Source organism: Notolabrus celidotus, chromosome 12, assembly GCF_009762535.1.
Source record: "Notolabrus celidotus isolate fNotCel1 chromosome 12, fNotCel1.pri, whole genome shotgun sequence".
Taxonomy (NCBI): Eukaryota; Metazoa; Chordata; class Actinopteri; order Labriformes; family Labridae; genus Notolabrus; species Notolabrus celidotus.
The window spans coordinates 18,902,054-18,922,796 of record NC_048283.1 but is presented as its reverse complement, the minus strand read 5'-3'; the positions used below and the strand labels follow the sequence as shown (position 1 = coordinate 18,922,796).

General features: G+C 38.7%; 1 protein-coding gene across 1 annotated transcript in view; it reads left to right on the top strand.

Moving 5' to 3' along the window:
• deptor (DEP domain containing MTOR-interacting protein) overlaps positions 1-20,743 on the top strand; it is a 36,799-nt gene that overhangs the window by 3,027 nt on the left and 13,029 nt on the right. The window contains exons 3-7 of the mRNA XM_034698267.1: positions 1,405-1,583; positions 2,359-2,482; positions 13,056-13,234; positions 18,073-18,255; positions 19,407-19,544. Coding sequence (XP_034554158.1) covers positions 1,405-1,583; positions 2,359-2,482; positions 13,056-13,234; positions 18,073-18,255; positions 19,407-19,544 — 803 coding nt within the window. The remainder of the gene's footprint in view (positions 1-1,404; positions 1,584-2,358; positions 2,483-13,055; positions 13,235-18,072; positions 18,256-19,406; positions 19,545-20,743) is intronic.

Below are 20,743 nucleotides of genomic sequence, written 5' to 3'. Positions count from 1 at the left end.
GAGCAATCAACAGATTAAGAATACAGGCAGCAGGTTTTTTCTTCCGTCTCAATTTAAGATGTTTATGAGAAGATAAGCCACAATTCTCTGAACCTTTCCAGAGGAAGGGAAGAGGACAGTGCTAGACCAAACTGAAGTGAAGTCTGAAACCTGTTTGAGTCTTGGCAGAACAGTGTGTGGGTACTTTTTGGGCAGGCTCGGCTGTCATATCAAATCCAGAGTGATTCTAGCCAGCTGTACACAGACTCAGCATGGAGTGGAACAAGCTAGCTGCAGGGAGCCTGGCTGAGGCTGTGGTGGGCTATTTCACAATACACAGGTTCAGGACGAGGTCACCTTTCTGATGTGAAACCAGCTTTTAAGACATAGTTAGATGAATGAGGCGACTGTCCTGTCATCATACCGTGCAGTTGCAATATATATCTTCAGACTGTATTTTAGTATCCTAACCTCAGGCCAAGATGACAGGTTTGGTCTGTCTAGCTTTATAAACATAGATTTGACCTCGTATGAATTAGAATTAGAGATGATCTGGTATCATTTTACCTTTCTGATACTGGTTTTGATATTTCGCCTTTAGTACTGGCAAATAACAAGCACCCTTTCCATTTAAGTGTAACAACAACACTTATGTGGTGTGTTTTCATGTTTCAATGTTCTGAATACTTGCCGAAAAAAATAACGTAACAAGAAGCAAGCTAAGCTAACATTAGCAGCACTACTCGCATAATATTCTGTTATGATGAAACCAATAAAGTTGTGTTATTCAATGTTTTACATGATATTAACTATAAAGAAAACATCTTTTTAATGTGTGATTTAAAACACGAATTGCCGACATCTTGCTAGCTTTAGCTAACCTAACGTTCTTTGATAGCACAGCACTGTTGTTGTTTGCTATCTTTATATGATGACTTAGCTAACATTAGTTTTTATTTGCCTCTCTTAAACCATAGCTACCAGTTTAAACATGACAGCTATGTAGAATACTGTTTAGGATAACAAAGAAGAGTCACATCTTTTAGGGTAAATGATTATGTTAGCAGTCAGAAAATTGACTAGCTTACCTGCTGAACCCAATATGCTGCTTTTTAATATTGGTATCAAAACAACTATACTCCATACTTTTATTTAAATCAATCATGTTATCCAGTTATATAGGATTGTGTGACCTATAGGTTAACATACAGTGGGATATTTGGCTATACTAAGTCTATAAAACACAGACTTACTGCCTCTTTTAAGAAAGTGAAACATTTGGCTCTCCAATTTGTTGTATTGCCACCATGATTAACTGTTTCTTCTGTTATACCTGAATGGGCGCAGTCTTATGTTGATAAATTAAAAGTTAAACGTTGATCAGATCTGTGCAAGAATACTTCATGCTTGTTTGCCGCCCTCCAGGCTGCGGCTCCACGAAGGAAAGGTGATCAAGGATCGGCGGCACCATCTGAGAACTTACCCAAACTGCTTTGTGGCTAAGGAACTCATTGATTGGCTGTTGGAACACAAGGAGTCCTCAGACCGAGACACGGCCATCAAGATCATGCAGAAGCTTTTGGACCAGAGCATCATTCACCATGGTAAGCCGGTGCTGTGCTGCTGAGTGTGTTTTTGTGAGTAGGTTTAATCTTGTGCTTGCTTTTTTTCTTCTCCGATGACATTTCCCGGGAACGACCTATGCCTCTTGATAGATGATTCTTCTTGTTTCCCAGCCAATTTGGCCTGAGCGGGGCTTCTCGCTACCTGCTTCACATTCAACCAGGCACTAAAAACAAGAGACATAAATAAAGGCCTGCCCCTCTCTCTTTAGTTAAATACAGAGCCAACTCTGTATTAACCCATCCCAGGTATGCATGAATGATACAAACATGATTCCCATGATTGCATTGTGTGAAACTTGTTGCTTGTGTCACTGATTCCTCCCAGTCTTAAGGGTCATAACCTAACATGGCCTCTGTGGTGGATTAAACTGAGGTAAATGCTTTTAGCTGCAACATAAATGAGCAATTTGCTAGAATGACATGAGCAAGAAACATGAAATTGTTTTTTGGGTCATTTTGGGGTCTTTTGATTGACGTCTCTGCAGATCTATATGAATACTTAAATATCAAAATGCTGTCTTAGAGGAAATATTAATGTTGTGAGCCTTTATATGCATGTAGTGTTTCTTTGTGTTAAGCTCTTGTCACTCCCTTCAATGCAACCTCTTCTGGTCCTGGTTCTTTGTCATGAATAATCAATTTCTTGCCTCCCTGTATGCAGTTGCCTTCAGAGGATGAGCTTCATAACCTCTTTGTGTGTGCGTGTGTGTGTGTGTGTGTGTGTGTGTGTGTGTGTGTGCGTGTGTGTTACCAGTGTGTGACGAGCACCGGGAGTTCAAAGACATGAAGCTGTTTTATCGCTTCCGCAAAGATGATGGCACGTTCCCGTTGGACAGTGAGGCCAAAGTCTTCATGAGGGGGCAGAGGATCTATGAAAAGTATGAACACACACTCACACACACAAAACACACAGACAAGTTACACTGCTGTTCACCATTGTGGAGCTATGGGAGGGACTGAGGGAAGCAGTTGTGTAATGGAAATTCCTGAGGCATTTTAACTATAGCATTTTTGATTGATTTTTCTGTCTCACTCTTTTAACTCTTTTAACATTTCAAGTAGAAGATCATAATATCTTGACTGCCAAGGGCGAGATGAAAAGATTGGTAGCATTCTCATCTGTAAATGAATATGAACGTACAGCAAGAAGCTAGCAAGCTAAGCTTAGCTTAAAGACTGGAAATAGGAATGTAGGGTAAGCTCACCTTTCTCTGTCCAAAAGTTATAAATCTACTAATCAGCAACTATTTAACCCTGCTGTTATGTTGCGGGTCAAATTGACCCATTTCAAAAAACAAACCAAAAAAAGTGTTAAAAGTATTTTTTCAGTATGAAACTTCTTCTGCTTGAGTTAACTAGCGTAATCAACATATAAAATGAAAATGGTTCATTTCACATATTTCACATATATCTGCAGGAGATGGGATCAAATAGAGACAAGCTGGGATCCATTGGGACAGTGAGGGAGAAAGTGGGTAGAGCAACTTCCACTCCTCTATAACCCAGGCCCTAATGTCACAGTGGATGAAAGGCTAGAGGCATTCAGAGGTTCCTTCCTTTTAGGCAACATATGCCTTCCAAACCAGCTAAATACAGCATCAAAATCTGGGCAGCATGTGACAGAAGAGGTGTCTCTAGTTAATTTATCAACATCACTTCATAAAAAAAATAAATCATAATTTAAAATAAACAAAAATCTATGTCATGTAAAACTATTGTATTTATATTTAGGTCTTTCAAATGTACATTAAAAAAAGTTTTAACATGAATTTTCATAAAACACGAGTGAGTTATCCTCATTGAACCATGATCTGTGAGAATTAAAGAACACCATTTCACTAAATATTGATTTAAATGGTTAATAATGATATTTAAAAAATGTTTATTGGAATTATTGGGGTCCTGACACTTTTGGATAATTGAATATTCCCCGGGTCAAGTTGACCCAGGAACATTATTGTTGTTCCTGAGAAACAAACTTAACAGGAGGGTTAATTCACTAATTAACAAGTTATATCTCATTTGTTTAATGTATGGGAGACAAAGATTACAGAGCTTCAGTATATAAACAGCATTTTGTCATTAGGAGCTAACTGGCTAACCGGCTAAGCTAACCTGCTACGTGTGACAGTTAAATGTTTGCAGTCATGAGAGTGATATCAATCTTCTCCTTTAATTTTCCATTGTTTTCTTCTCAAACAGTATCCTTCAAATAATGCTTAATCCTTATTTCTTAAGATTTATTTGTTGTGATGACCATAGTGAGCATGCTTCGACCATCAAACTTGTTAGCCTACTTAAAACTGCAAAATATGCCTCATGCTTTTGTGTGGCCCTTTTCACAGAATGTTGATTGGATACATCAGAAAAGCCTCCACCATTCATGCACTGTAGAAATAACTTTCCTGGTAAATTGGATTCCATTAGATTGGAGAGCAAAGTTCTGAGACTAAATGGATTGTAAACATGATGAAAGCCTGCAGAGGAAAATCAGAGGTTATTAGAGGCCTCGAAACAAGAGATGACTCAGAGCATTTGTCCAGAGACAGGCTGGATTCAGTAGAGGAAAGAGGACATCACTAATGGGACTGTTTTGGTTTGTCATCAGCTTTCTACCCATGATGCTGTATTTCCAGTGGTGATGAGACTAAATGTTACTATAGTAACCCCAAAATCTCATTCTGTGTGTGTCTCCGCTTCTCTCTGGAGTTGTGAATCACCAGCATCTCAACCGTTTAATTCTCTTTAAACACACTCTGCATGATGCCCCTTCCCCTTCTCACACATCCTGTCACCTCTTTGTCACACGAGGAAACTGTGTTTGTGTGCCTCCAAACACAAACACACTGACACTCTTATAAACAGAGATTTACTTTTTATATCTGCTTTCTGAGGCATTAGATATACATACACACACACACACGCATTCACGCACACATTCACGTACACATGCGCGCACAATCACACAACGGTTGCATAAGAGGAAGAAATAGTCCAACAGGAGACATCTGTCGTCTCAGTTCTCAAAGCTCCAGTATGTGTTTATGTAATCTCTATGCTGCAGTCTAGGACACTCACACACATTCACACAGAGATACACATACAAACACTCCCCAAGCGCTCTGTGTGGTTGCTTGCCTATGAACTACAGTTGGCTCACTATCACTCTTAAGGCACAGTGATAGGGTGGTGGTTATTTTTCCTGCAGGACGGTTTCCTCAGCTTTGAGGGCAAAATATCTTATACCCTGGAGGGATTAATATTCCTATTTCTTGTTCTCATATCTGTGAAGTAACAGTGTGGTACACTTATCTATACGCTGACACCAAATTGTAATATTTTGGTTAAAAAAACACAGCGCTTATGTCAAATTTCCCTACCAATTTGACTAATTTCATCACTACTTCATGAATTGTTGCGGTGGAGCGTGATGTCATAAATGAGGGTGATATGAATTGAAATTAATTGGCGGCAGAAGCAGCCAAAAAGCAAAAGAAGACTGCAGGCTGGCATGGTAAAGAATGTTGCAATAGCCGCTTTCAAAACCCCCAAAAAAAGACTATTAAGTAAAAGCCACCCCAGACAAAAGGGAAGATGGGGGATGCACTCAGGTCTGCAGGGAGAGCTGCACCAATCATGGCTGGACTTATTGAGGCGGCTGTGCCTCAGTGGGTAGAGTAGGTCATCTCACAATCAGAAGGTTGGCGGTTTGATCTCAGCTCCTGCAGTCACATGTTGAAGTGTCCTTTTGACAAGACACCCGGTGACACGGTCAGCAGTGTGTGAATGTGTGTGAATGAGATTAGCTAATACTGATGCTCCCTTACTATAGCACTATAGTACTATGAATGAGTGAACGTGACAAGTAGTGCACAAAGTGCTTCGAGTGGGCTGAAAGACTAGAAAAGTGCTATATGAGCACAAGTCCATTTACCATTTACCAATTAGCTACTGTAATCAAATGATTCCCTTTTTTTTCACAATATGTTTATTGACATTTTTTTTTCCATCACATACATAAACAGTTAAGAACATAGACAAAGACTCATCCAGCGTACACACGCACACAAACCAGCAAAACAAAACAAAAAACCAAATCAAATGATTTCTAGAATTAAACATTAGATGTTTTTTTAACACTTGATTCAGATTTTTTCTCAACTTATCCCTGAATTTCACTAGAAGTGGTGCGTCCAATGGCATGACTGTACGTTCAAACAGCTGTTTTAATCCAAGCTAGTTGTAGAGTTACAGAGGAGCCATTGTAGGTTGAACCACCACTTTGATTGGAGAGGGTAATATACATTTACTTTTTATGTTACTTGAATTTAAATGATTATTTAATCTGTTGAGTTTTCCCAGCACGTCATCAGCAGATCAAAGTTTTGATTTGTACTCTCTGTTTTAACTTATCTCGGGCAAAAGTAAGGAGTTTGTGATTAGAGTTACTTAGCAATTGTTTGCAAGCTAACATGCTACATGAATATGGTAAAGGTCTCTGTTTAACATCATTTTCTTGGCTTTGAAATTGTGAGCATGTTAACATGCTAACATTACCAATGAATACAGGCTCAAACAAGCAGGGATGTTGACTCTTATCCCTGGTTGAGATAAACATGACAGTTCCCATAATAATTACACAGTTTTGTCTTTGTGATTGAAATTTAATGCTTAGCCTATTTTGGTGTGTGTGTGTGTGTGTATGGGTTGTTGTTGTTGTTTTTTTGAAAGGCAATTTGCTTGAATATAATCTACAACACCGTGACCATTCAACATGTCTCTGTTCCCACATCCACTGTCGCATGTAAACTTTCCATTGGAATATAAACAGTCCTCTGTGCACATTGATCCCTGATGCTGTTGTCAAACCAACACAAACTCCAATAAACAGACCAAAGGAAGGCATCCTAAACAGTTGTTATGACACCAATTCTCAGGAGGGGGTTAGTGGGAGTGTAAACAGGCCCTTTAAAGAACTGTTCACCATGTGGACTGTTTACATCTGTGTTCGCTTCTCTGTTTCTCTCAGGAGCAGCTGTGGTTTTGGTGCTTTACCAAGAAGTGCTTCTGCAGTCGAACTTAGCACTTTGCTTTTTAACTTTTGAATCTAGATGTACCCTGATATTGTAGCGTCACAATAAAATCACAGTCATAGCCCACCTTGGTTTAATTTAAAATAAAAGACTTTACTTTCAGAAAGAATGTAACGTTAAAGTATGTTTTGTTTCACTATCTGCTTTTCAGCATTTGAGCTTTTTTCTTGCTGCTACATGTAAACCATTTAAAGTGGAGATACAATCTCAACAGATGGTTTCTCGTGTCATGTGCACACGTCTTGATTTTATGTTTGTGTGTCAACAGAAACTGTATCAGCGAGCACTTTACGGTGTGAGAAAGCCCAGAGAGATGGTGTCATTTGCTTTTCACGAATAGAGAACACCTCAGTTTACATCAACAAAGACTGTTTCTAAATACTTAGACCCCACTGTCCTTAAAGGGCCAAACTCATGGTTTAGCATACTGGAGATTTGAACTGTAAATTTCATACACTTCACATTATGCTGACCTCTTTTCTGAGTTCCTGACAAGCGTTACACCACACGGCTATTTTGCATATTCTGTCAGACGCATCCACAGAAGTTTTAAATGCTGACAAAGTAAGACAGAGTTTATCTTGTGTTCCAAAGACATACATATTTCTATCTTCATAAAGACACCTCTGTGTCTGTCTGCACAGTGAAAACTGTGCAACAAGTGAAAGCCAGCTAATTACATTAGCTGCTCTCTAGACTTGAAAGTAAATCCGTACATTTTCACATGACCAACTGATGACTGGAGGAATGTTTTTGGTTATTACAGTAAAAGGCCCAACAAGGTTATTAACAATAACATTTCATGTATAAACTCAGCTGGATTAGCCCAAAGTACCTTAAAGCTAATCTATAGCGACAGCCACAACAAGTACTGTAATTTTTTTGTCATTCATTTCTTGTTTCATAAGGTCGCTGTTGGGAGGCTTTGCAGACTGTAACTGAGATTAAGAGCATCTCAAACAAAACAAAGTTGATCTGAAAAAGATGAAGGTCACAATTAGTTCAAAGTTGGGTGTGTTTAAAGTTGGTGTATGTTTGTGTCACAGAGGTAACAGTATGTGGAAATATTTGTTGTATTGATTTTGTTTAAGTTATTATTTGGGCCATTGTGCCTTTATTAGGTAGGACAGCTGAAGAGAGACAGGAAAAGTGGGGAGTAGAGCGCAGGGGATGACATGCAGCCAAGGGCTGCAGCCACATGTCCATCCAGTGACCACTGCAGGGAAGACTATCGCTTCTTTCTATAGGTCTTAAGCATAAACCAGTGCCTCATGCTGCAACTTTATTATCGTCAGAAAAAGCAACAATTTTAAGTGCCTTTTAACAAAAAATGGAATGGTGGTGTTTTTGAAACTTATTCGTAACATTCTGATGGGTTCAATTCAAATCTTCAGTGAAATGAACCTAAACTAGAGTAAAACCTCATTTTAATCATTATGGGTAACCTGTTACCAGTCTTATCTATCTGTTCAGCAAATGCTTTTTGAATCATTCCTTTTTTCTTTTTAGATCTGAATAGGAATGTGATTTCAGCTTATATAGCAATTCAGATGAAGACCACTTCATGTGGATTTCCTTCACCTGAGCTCTACCTAGAAGTGAGCTATATATAGAAATTACTTAGGTTTTGCGTTAAATATTTAAGAGGTAGGCTTCAAGAAAATAACATACTTGGCTTCCTCCATTTCTGCCTCCAGGTGAGATTAATCTAGGCCTAACATTTTTAACTTTATTTTGAGTCTGTCACACATTTTGTCTAATCCCACTGAACTCACTGAGACCGTTTGTAGCTGCTTCCCCACGAGTCTTTGCTTTCTCTGTGATGTGCTCTCACATGTCCCTTAAACACACCTTAAAGAGATATTGTTGGCTCTAGAGGTTTCATTAGTGCTCTACCTTTATGCTGGAGTACATCTGAGAGCAGGGAAAAAACCTGTTAGAACTGCAAACACGTCTCCGTAGGCACCGCTCTTGCTGAGTTAGGTATGCTGACTAAACAATAACACTGCATTCACAGGTTGTAGCTGCTCCCTTAGCCTCACTTCAGGATATCATTTACATACTGTATACTGCCTTAGATCATACATTATAAATAGTATCTCATTTAATACTGCAGATGTTGAAACAGTGCTTTGTATCAGTCACATTAAGCTTACCTTACATGTTGGCTTAACATGTTTGCTAGGAGTATATTGCATTGTGTACACAGCCTGATTTCATGATGAAACACTGTGACCCCGTCTTTCAGCAGTTGTATTGAGATGTTGATTTTAAATGTGGGTCACAGCTATTGTCCTACTGAAGCTTCAAATGAATCAAATTTTGACGTCAGAACATGCCATGTTTTCTTTAGTGTGTTGATGAGTCAGAGCAGTTTTGGCTGTGCACCTCAGACCTTTTAATTAATTTAAACATGAGCTCAATTTTTACACTAAAGCCAGGGTTTGAACTTGAGGAATAAAAACGTCATCCTGGAATCAAATGCATTGACAATATAATTCCTCTTCTGTGGGTGAGTCAGTGTTAAATGAATCACTCAGGGTTCCCACGCGTCCTGGAAAACCTGGAAAACCTGGAAAACAGTTGACCAGTTTTCCAGCACTGGAAAACATCAGGAAAATTGGAGAAAAAGTAAAATGTCCTGGAAAATAACGGATTGTCCTGGAAAATGATTCCAACATGACTGTGTGCGACCTGGCAAGGTTAAAAAAACACATCCCTATTCAACATTTGTGGACATTTTTGTCATTCAGTTCTATTGAGGTCAATTTATGCACTGATCCGCTTATTATTATTATTTATTTATTTCAGTAAGGCAGCTTCCAGATTCCTTTGCTGGCTTTTGTGTTTTTTGCTTAGCTAATTTAATATTTTTTGAGAAAAGAGAAAGCTGAGATGAGAGTTGGCCATCATTGTTAGTAGGCAATAAAGTGCTTTACATCTGTGGTTGCACTATTCTATATCAATTTGCCATAATTTTTAAGCATGTAAGAGATGATTTTATGGATAGCCATAGACTGAACGTCTTTCAATGTAGACTTCCACTGAGAGGAACATATTAGACTATTTAGGAACTAAATTAGGAAATAAATTTAGACTGTCATACCAGCTTGATCATCACTGAAAATATCCTTAAAATGTCCTGGAAAATGATCTCTTGAAAAGAGTGGGAACCCTGATCACTCCAAGAGAACGAGGCTGGCTGGAAGAACTTACAAGTTTTTTTGCAGAGAGCCAGCTTCTTACGGACTTCTCCAAATTGGAGGTTTCCTTTAGCTTAATTTCATGAATTTGGATAAAGATAAAGCTATTTTCCTTTGGCTATGTGTTTTCTACAAATGTTTTCAATCAGAGAAGATAATACAAACTTGGGCCTGAAGTATATTAATAAAAAGGTGTACTGATGGCTTTCTCATGCCAGGCTAACTTCGCCCACTTTATACACAGCCATAATCAATACATGTTAGCCTATAAAGTAAGTAAATAAACTTTATTTAAGATAGCACCTTTCACAGACATAGTCACAAAGTGGTTTACAGAGAATCAATGTCGACAAGAAAATACAAGGAGCAATAAATCCGATAATAAAGAAAGCAGACAGAATGACATCAAATTACGACAGAAGGTCGAAAGCCAGAACAAACAAATGTGTCTTAAGCTGCTTTTTAAAAGTCTCAGTCAAATCAGCACAGCGCACTTGGGGCAGAAGACTGTTCCAGAGAGATGGAGCCACATGCTCACGGTCACCCTTGGTTTTAAGCCTGACACAAGGCACAGCAAGCAGACCCTGGTATGAGGATCTAAGGGGTCTACTGGGGATGTAAGAGTGGAGCAGGTTGGATATATAAGAGGGTGCTTGATGATGGATTGCTTTGCATGTTAGTATGAGGATCTTAAACTGTATTCTGAATTTGATTGGCAGCCATTGTAAGGAGAATAGGATGGGGGTGATGTGGGATGCTTTACTGGACCTGGTTAACAGTCTTGTGGCAGCGTTTTGAATTAATTGTAGTTGGTGAAGAGAGGATTTATTATGTGATAAATTATGTGATATCCATAAAGATATCATTATATTTTGATGATTTCTTATTTTAAAATATCAGCTTTTTTGTTTGTTTGTTTGTTTGTTTACTGAGGAATTCTTTAGAAGATTGACACCAATCTACTGTCTGTATGGTGAACATGTAGCTAGACCTTGAGTAGCTGGTTAGCTTAGTCTAGCATCAAGCAGACTGAAAACTAAAGAAATGGCTTGTTATATAAGAAAGGGAAAAAAGTCTACAAGCACCTTCAAGCTTCAAAACATGTAATATCATATATTTTAAATGATACAATAACTACAACATAGTTCTAGTTACAACATAGTTGTAGTTAGCATAGCCTTGAGATGCTAATGAGCAGATTTTGTTACCTTCAGACAAAGTAAGGTGATCTGTAAACCCCACCTCCAGCCTTACTGCTAGGTTAGGCTGACTAACTCAGCCTAATAGACGTCATTGGTGCTATTAATCTTCTCTTGGAATTAATATGAGTTAGCATATTTCTTTGTCTCTATAATGATCAATCATCAATCAAACCTCTGACTGGAAAAATGTGACTTGGTCTTCTGACTCAGGGACTCCATTCATGTGGATGCTTTAAGTTTTCAGTTAAGCTAACACAGAACTGAGATGGCCAGTTGAATTAGGTCAGTGGTTGTTTAAGTTTCCTAAAGCTAGAACATTAAAGGTTACGCCCTAAAATGTGTCTGATGTTGCAAATGTTCTGTCTTAAGGTAACAACGTTCACTAACTTGTGTTACATGTTCTATACATTCTTTCAAATGCTCAGTCTACCATTATATCCATAAATAAGCTCTTCCTCTGTGGTATTATGCTGTTCAGTGTGGCAGCTAAGTAAATGATTGATAGCCATTAAAACAGAATGTGGAAACATAAATGTACCAGAAGAAAACAGAAACTAAGCTGTTGAGAGTTAAGTGTCTCAGTTTCTGTGGTGACACAGTTTATTGTCGGCACATGTTAGGACATGTCCAGGTGTGCCACAAAAAGCAGAGTCTATTTCATGAGAACTTTCTGCCTGCGTGATGATGTTTGAACACTGAAGTGACACTGTTAGGGTGTGAGTGATAGGTGTGTTTGTTTGTTTAAGGGAGCTGAGTCAGTAATTCTGCTGGATTCTCCTGTGTATACTTGCCTGTTTTTCTTTGTTTGAATATACCTGTGTGTGCCTGCATGTTTGTGTGTGTGAGTCAAATGGTGACTTCCATAATAGATCACCAACTCCACTTAATGTCACCCTTCAATAAAAACTTAAGAATTATACATATTTTTCAATAAAAGGGAATTGTGATAGTGTTTTGTTTTCTTTTAATTAATTGATTTTAATTAATGTTATTTTAGTATATTTTATTCATTTATTTACTATCTTAAAATTACTGTTAGGCTGTTATGCTTTTATTAAGAGGATAGGACAGAGAATAGAACAAGAAACTGGGTAAGAGAGGGGGGCATTCAGCCCCATGTTGGATCAAACCCAAGCCACCCACCCAGGACTAGTGCCTCTGTACATAGGGCCCATATTAACCATTGAGCAAATTTGCCCCCCCTAGTATTTTGTTTCTGAAGTTGAAACTTTATGACGCCTGCATCTCTGTTGTGAACTGAATTTTGAAACTCAACAGATTTCAGTCCACAAACTCAAACATGCAATAATTCATAGAGGCAGATTTCAGTGGTTTTCCTTGTTGTAATTATCTTGTCATCACTTTAATCTGCCGAGCGAAGAATAACATGAAGGTAGTTTACATTTTTATGCCTCCACGTTTGTGGTTGAAGTGCAAATCCACAGTCATTCACAGTACAGTGCTTGTGCTTTTTTGACCATGCAGATTACAGAGCAGGGGAATGGGCAGAGACGCTGGTTTTGGAAGATTTTCCTCGCACAAAATTCCAATTGAAGTTTCACAATAACCTCCTTTTTACTGAGCACTAGACACAACTCTTGGATAATTAAACAATCCTCAAGGGTTATGTTATGGTTGTTGGATATTAATGATTTTTTTAAGGAATTGAATTTTCCCAGAATCTTTGTGTGTACGACAACACTGTAGTTACCCTGGAGGCATAAGTGAGGGCAAGAATGATGTATTAAAGATGCTTTATTGATTCCATTTGCTAAATTTTGTGCTGAACTATTTCAAAGAAAGAACCCTTACTTTTCATCTGCAGTCCATTTTGAACCCAGCACATGCATTTTAATATTTTGTATTTGTACAAAATACCCAATGTATCAACTTGCAAGAGGAATCTTTTTCAAATTACAGTTGTAACAAAACTTTTTCTCTTTTTCTCAACAGGTTGATGAACACTGAAAATAGTCTTTTACAAACCAGAGAAGAAGAGGGAGGGGCGTTCGAGCGGACTCTGGTGGCCTCTGAGTTCATCGACTGGCTGCTGCAGGAGGGGGAGATGCCGACCAGAGAGGAGGCAGAGCGGCTGGGGCGGAGGCTTCTTGAGCACGGTATCATCCAGCACGGTGAGGGGAAGAGAAATGTATCATCTGTAACATTTACACAGAAGGTTGTGTTAAAATGACAAAAATAGTTCATAGAGTCATACAACTCTCAAGTGTACTCAAGTGCGTCTGTTTCAATCCAGCGTGACTAGGTCTGACAGTATTTCATGTTGTGACAGATTGATGGTCTGTGAATGCCTCTTGGTGACAGTCGAGCTTGTAGCCTCAGCACTTAAAACAGCTCTGCTGGTCCATAACATTCTCCTCGCTCTGGTATAAAGTTCTCCCTTGAGTCATATTCCTGATGACCTTTCCCTTTATAACATGGCGTTAGCTTTACTTTGGTCTTCAGGGTCATCCCATCTGATAACTGTTGTAGATTTATGGCAGGATTAAAGCCCTATCTGAACACGTGAACACACCCTTTTGATTCCCCTTTAAGAAATCTTTCCTTAAGTCTTGTGTTGCTCAATCTGAAACCACTGAAGAATCACACCTTTTGATAGGTCTAACATGGGTTTAAGTAACACCTTTTTATCAGAGGTAATCTTTTTAAAATACTTTTAGACCACAGACTAAAAAAAGCAACAAACGGGAAGCTGACACTCTCAAGAAAAGTTAAGCTCTTGTCTACTCTTAATCTTTTTGCAGCAAACCCTGATCTCTCATACGCTATGACCTGACCCACATTGTGTGTCACTCTGGCCGGGATTGTGTTTCACCAGTCTTAATTCTCTGTGTCTGTCCCAGTCAATGTTCAGGCACGAGTTGAGTTACAGAGTGTGAGGGAGTAATAAACAATGTGAAAAATGTCACAGCTATCAGGGGGTCAATGAGTTCTCCTTTCTGTAAAGACATCCTAGGATAACATGTCCATTACAGAGATCTTATACAGGTTATTTCTGACTTTTCTACCAATTTTAAAGAACAAAATGTGTCAGATATACACAAAGAGTGACTGCAGAAACAGGTACTAAGTCTAGGATCCTGTCCTCGAGCATTTTCTGCATCAGGTCATAATTTTTCTTTAGCAATATTTGATAGTCTGAGAGCAAGTGAAAGCCAAAGTAATTTTTCTGTGTATGTAGTGATCTGAAATATGCGTATGAACGTGTGTTTGCTGCCCCTCATTAAAACCAATCTAAGGCATGATTGGCTCCAGCTGTTTCAATGCCTTGTTATCATCTATGGGCATACAGTGCAGTGCTGAAAATATTTTCAACAAGAAATACAAAAACACAGGGCACACACTGACCCTGACTTGATTCAAGTTGTGTATTCTCCTGTGATGTGTATTTACTTTGAGATTTTGTCACACACAGGATGTATGATCCTAAATGAGTCTCTGTCGATGGCCACATGACTTGAAATTAGATTTGACGCAGATGTCTGTAGCTCACACCCATGTCTGATTACATTAGAGTGTGTTACTGCAGAGACATGTGATGTTCTCTGTGCTGTTTTATTTGAACATACGGCACTTTGTATCATATGGTACGGAGTCTCCACATACTTGTAGGAGATATTCCCATGTCCCATTCCTTGTAAGCTGACAAGGCTAAATTGCCAATATGTTACCTTTAGACATATACTTTTACTTTATAAAGAGGAGATCATATGCAGAGTATGGATGGCAACACAGCTGGTTGCCATAAGTAATTAGTTTACTGTTAATAAAAAACTGTGAAGGGAAAAAGGAACCGTGACACTTCACTTAGTTTATGTTATATAGAGCCTGATAGAGATTAAATAGTGTCATCCTACCTGTGGGAATAACTGCACTAACATGTTATGGATGACATATGGACTTTGCTCTGTAAACATCATTATAAACACATCAGACATACAGTATGATGGAGTAGAAAGTAAAAACTGTTAATCTGTAGCCCTGGGTGTTATGCTCATTGCTCACATACTCACATGTATGTGAATATATTCTATAATGTATAGACGGTCATACCTAGATAGATCTATTCTTTGATCTGGCTGACATTGTTCACTATGGGACAGTGTAGTAGCTGTTTTTCTACACTATACATCTGACCACCTGAGATAATGAAGCTAATGTATGCAGGTAAATTAAAGACTCAGAGCAAAGGTGTTTTTTCTCTGTGCAGCAGACACTGTGCCAGCACTTTAGACGTTTTTAACTGAGACTATTACTAATGCAAGATCCTCCTATCTAAGTTTATATTGAGCCAGAAACAGTGTGTCAGATTTGTAGATCAGTCAGTTTATCGATCTGATGAGGGGAGTAGAACACTCCACTCCACTGTCCTGTGGTGTGTTTTCCTCTTTTGTAAGATACAATGAAAGGATTTTGTTCAGTTCAGTAGTTTTGCACATACAAAAGGGTGTGTTTTGTTTTTGCTCAAGACAGAAAAACTAAGCGATAATAATTCAAAGACTAATCAATAGAAATGGCAATTTTGTGCATGTATCAACTAGTAAAAGAGCTGATTACAACCTGCTTTTACTGATTTTGCTTGTACTTAACCTTTTTTAAAGTATTTTGATAATCCAAACGCATTTTCAAGTGGAAGGGTGAATATAGAGAAAACATTACAGTATCAGTGCAGCTGGTGAAAATAACCTGTTTACACAGAACTCCAGAGAAATGTTGTCTCTACTTGAGAAAAAAATATAACATCAGGCACAGACAATTTATGTGGCTGCTTGCTTTATCGACTGGCTCATGCATAACCTGCCTATCTGTTGATTTATGTAAACATTTATTTCAAGATTTTTCTCAAAAGATAAAATTTTGTAAGTATATAGCAGTTTACAAAGTAGATCAAGTAGAAACAAATTAAAGGTGACATATCACGCTTTTTTCATCAATATATATTGGTCTAAGAGGTCCCCAAAACATGTCTTTAAAGTTTATGCTCAAAAAAACACTTTGAAATCAGATTTTGGCATGCCTGAAAAGTCCTCTTCTTCAGTCCTCCTCAGAACACTCTGTTTTCCCTCTGACCACGCCCCCTCCGGAAGTGGATGTGCCTCGGCTGTCCAGCACGTTGATCTAATGTTTACATGTTGGCTGAATATACACGGCTGCTCATAGATTGCGTTACTTCAACCCTCTGAATCTGATCCTGACGGAGAGGCGCCTGTAGCAGGACCTTTCTGAACGATTGGTCATAGATTTAGTGTTTCTTGTTGTTTTATTTATCAGTATGTCGACGTGTGTCTTGGTACACAGCTACGAACATGTAGCTATGTGGCTATGCTAACTAGCGCTAGCACTTATCCATGATAAATAAAAATCATCCACTAGATCTTCAAATCTGCAGACGTGGGGAGTAAAACCGACCTCTGCCAGAAAGGCAGCAGGACCTTTCTGAAGGATTGGTCACAGATTTAGTGTTTCTTGTTGTTTTATTTGTCAGTATGTCGACGTGTGTCTTGGTACACAGCTACAGCTACAGCTACAGCTACAGCTATGAACATGTAGCTATGTGGCTATGCTAATTAGCGCTAGCACTTATCCATGATAAATAAAAATCATCCACTAGATCTTCAAATCTGCAGACGTGGGGAGTAAAACCGACCTTTGTGTTTATTAAGACAGCCTACAACTAGCATGCCTCCCTCCTAAGCTCCTTGTTAGCACACATTTGTGCAGGTAATGAAAAACGGGGGAGGGATTCAGTATTATTTTATACAGTCTATGGGCTGAACAAGCTCCGAGCTCTGACTCCGTGACAGACCGGATATTGTTGTTACGTAACAAAAACACGGAAGTCTGAAACGGCTTGTTTCACACACATTTACAGAAAGGTGTAGAAATCAAAACAGGGGCAGAATGGATTTTTTTCATTCTCGGGGGGTTTGTAGACATGCCAGGGACACATATTTCAGGTAAAGAACCATTAAAAAGTCAATTTTGCATGATATGTCACCTTTAAAGATAATAATAAAAGTAATAATAATAAATGTATTTATATAGCACCTTTTAAAAACAGGTTTACAAAGTGCTTTACAGAGTGCAAGACATAGCGAGAGAAAAAAACACAAAAGCACAATACAATGGTTTAAGAGAACTAAAACAAGTTAAGTAAAAGACAATGATACAAAAAGATGCAGAAATTAAAAAGTCAGTGATGACTTAAGAAGTAAAAGCACATTTAAAAAAGTGTGTTTTTAAAAGAGATTTAAAAGAGGACAAGGATGTGGCTTGCCTAATCTCCTCCGGCAGGTCACTCCAGAGTGACGGGGACACTGTAGTCCCCCTACCAAAACAAAAAAATTGAAAAGTAAACTATGTGTGAGATATAATCTGAGTTTGCACATGGGCTTAGTACGGAAATTACATATTGTTTCCGTTTGAAAAAGCTATTAATTAAATGTAGTTCTACTCAGTGCAGCTTGTGCTATCAGCTTGACTGACACCGCAGCGGTCGATGCTCTTACAGGTCAGGTTATGTTTATTCTGAGCAGGTGATCAAAGCTCAGTGGACTGTTTGTTTAGTACAGCTCAGATGAGTTCAGAGATTATGCGTGACATATTTACAGTCACATGCGAAATTGACACGTTTCAATTTCAACTCAGCTAGCCAATGGAAAAAATGATTACTTATCGAAACGTTTGTTGCTAACAATTTAATATCTGTTTCAGGAATTTGATACTGACACACAACCAGTAAAGGAGTAAATTAACAAGACAATAACCCTCAAACCTAACATCCATCTGTCTTTTTATTACTCCATACTGAAGAGAAAAGAGGTGTTCAGTTTTCATTTCAGTGAATATCCATCATGGCCTGTGGAAACTTTCATAATTCATGTCTTTTTTCTTGTTTGCATTTTGTCTCTCACATTCATTCTTTCCATCTCTCTCCACTTTGCTTCACCAGTCACCAACAAGCATCACTTTTTGGACGGGCCCCTCCTCTTTCAGTTCCGAATGAATTTCAGGCGTCGGCGGCGATTGATCGAACTCCTTCATGAGCGCAGCCGCAGCATCCCTGAGAGTCACGACAGCCCCTTCTGTCTCCGCAAACAGAACTCAGACGGAGGCAACACCAGCTTCCTCTCAGGTAGAATCTCTAACACACACCGGCTAATCCCATTTTATATATGGGACAGTATATCTAGGGACTTAAATAAACATAAGGCTGTGGTTGACAGAGAATTACAGGTTTTTCAACTTGAATAAATAAACCTTGGCTGCATTTTCTCTCTTCTCTTTTTGACACTTGTATGGGTTATTGGGTTTTGACTTCTAGGAAGAACCCACAGTGACATGTCATACCATTTTACATTATCTTCTGTTGACACGCACAAACACAAACACAGACACAAGATAACTGGTGTCCTTGCTTTCTCTGCCATATAAAGATAATAGAGCAGCTATTTGTGGAAGAATAAATGTTTGAAAAGTCCTGTTTGTTTGGTCACTTTACAAGCTTTAATGTACCTTTTGAAATAAGATGATCTGTCACAGTCTGCAGCTTCAGTTCAGTTTTAGGTAGATTTGTTTTATTAAGTTTAGATCGCACACATTAAACTGTGGTACTAGAAAAAGGGTCAAGTGTGTACACTTTTCTGTCTAAGGATCTTTTCCATCTGAAATAACGCAGATTTCTGAAGAATATTTACTCTCACACTGAGTTATAGGATGTGAGCTTTACTTTAGTTTCTCCACTGAGAAAGAGTAACTCCAGGTTTTCAGTCTTCAATGAACTTGATTTATGGCTGTTCATTTTATCAATACTATTGCTTAAGACATAAATTCTCTCCTCAAAACTTGTAACATTATCTATTTAAAGAGAGTTTTTTTCTTGGATAGAGGCATCAGTCACGATTAGCAAACAATGGCAGGGAGAGTGATAACATCTTTGACTAAAATGAAGTGGGTAACCATTTCAGCAAAACAGGAAGTAATGGGAAAGAGAGTTTACGCAACTAATATTCCGTTTTAAACATGTGCTATTTTTTTTACTGATGACAGAGTGATAATCGAGGCATTGCGCTCTAAGTAAAAATGACCATAGTAATTACTTTTTTAATGCTGTTGAATGACTTGAAGGAGCAAAGGCTGAGTTAATAACCTGCCACATCAATCCTAGTATGTTTCCTAGTTCATAGATTTCTTGTCCTGCTCTGTCTCTTCATCCCGTCTGTCTTTCTCCTAACATCCCTCGTTTCTCTCTCTCTCTCTCTGTCTCTCTCTCTCTCTCTGTGTCAGTGAGTCCCACTAAAGAGATAAAGGTGGTCGTGGGGGTTCGGCGGAGCAGCATGAGCAGCAGCTGTGGAAGCAGTGGATACTACAGCAGCAGTCCCACACTCAGCAGCAGCCCCCCTGTGCTCTGCAACCCCAAGTCTGGTATGTGACATGGACCCATGCATATATACCGTATGCACCATAGAGTTAGGGCCTCACTGGACAGTTTCACATACTGAGTTATCAGCCTTGTTATCAGTTCTGTTAGGACACAGTGCAGCACTGAGAAAATTATCAAGCAAGAAATACAAAAACATGGGGCACACACTTGCCCAGACTTGATTCTAGATGTGTAGTCTCCTGTGACATGGATGTACCTTGAGATTTTGTTAAACACAGGAAGTAGACCTTGAATGAGTCTCTGTCGAGTAATCTGATTGGATAAGAGGCATTCCATGAGTGCTGATATAAAGAACAACAGCACAAGGATTTTTCACTATGTGTATCCCTTCAACTCAGACTGATGGTGAAGTGTTAAATCAAAATTGTATCGTTTTATTACTCTTCGCAACTATACACAGCTTCTACAACAGCTGATATACACAGCTCGAACTGTGAGTGTAACATACTGTTTTCAGAAGAAGAAATACATTAATTCATCAGTCAATATATGGTGTGAATGTATTAATTCTTCTAGTGAGTAGCTAGGTAATAAGCTGGATAGCTTCACATCAGGGTCCTGAGCACTCTGTCAGAGTTACAGTCTTTCACAACATGCTCACTATCATTGTTCCTTACAAAAACTTTATCACACACTCCCATTCAATCCAAGTCATGAAAACTGTAAGTCTTTATGACTTAACATTCATAACAGAGGGAAATATAGTAGCAGCAGAAGTAGCAGTAGCAGTAATAGTGGCAGAAGCAGTAGCTGTGGTACTTTATTTGAGTCTATTATCAATCTCCCTTCACAAAATATATGCCACTTGTAGCAACTGATAGTCATTCATATTGTTCGGGAATCAACTACTCTGACTTCTAAATGGCGATATGAATGAAAAAGTGTGCCTTTGAGCTGTTTGTGTGCATGTGTGTGTATATGTGTGTTTTCCAGCAGTGTGTGTCTCTACTACTGTGAGCTTTCCTTTTGATGTGTCTAATCCAAGCAGAGTCCTTGACAAGGTCTCTTTGTACCAGCGGAGCCCCCTCAACACGAGCCCTCACACACACAAAACACAATGAACAGGAAAAGGAAGGCACACACACACACACACACACACACACAAATGTCCTTTTTCCAACACATTAGCCTCTATAACTTTGTTTATCACATGATCGGAAGATTCAGAGTCCAAAAATAT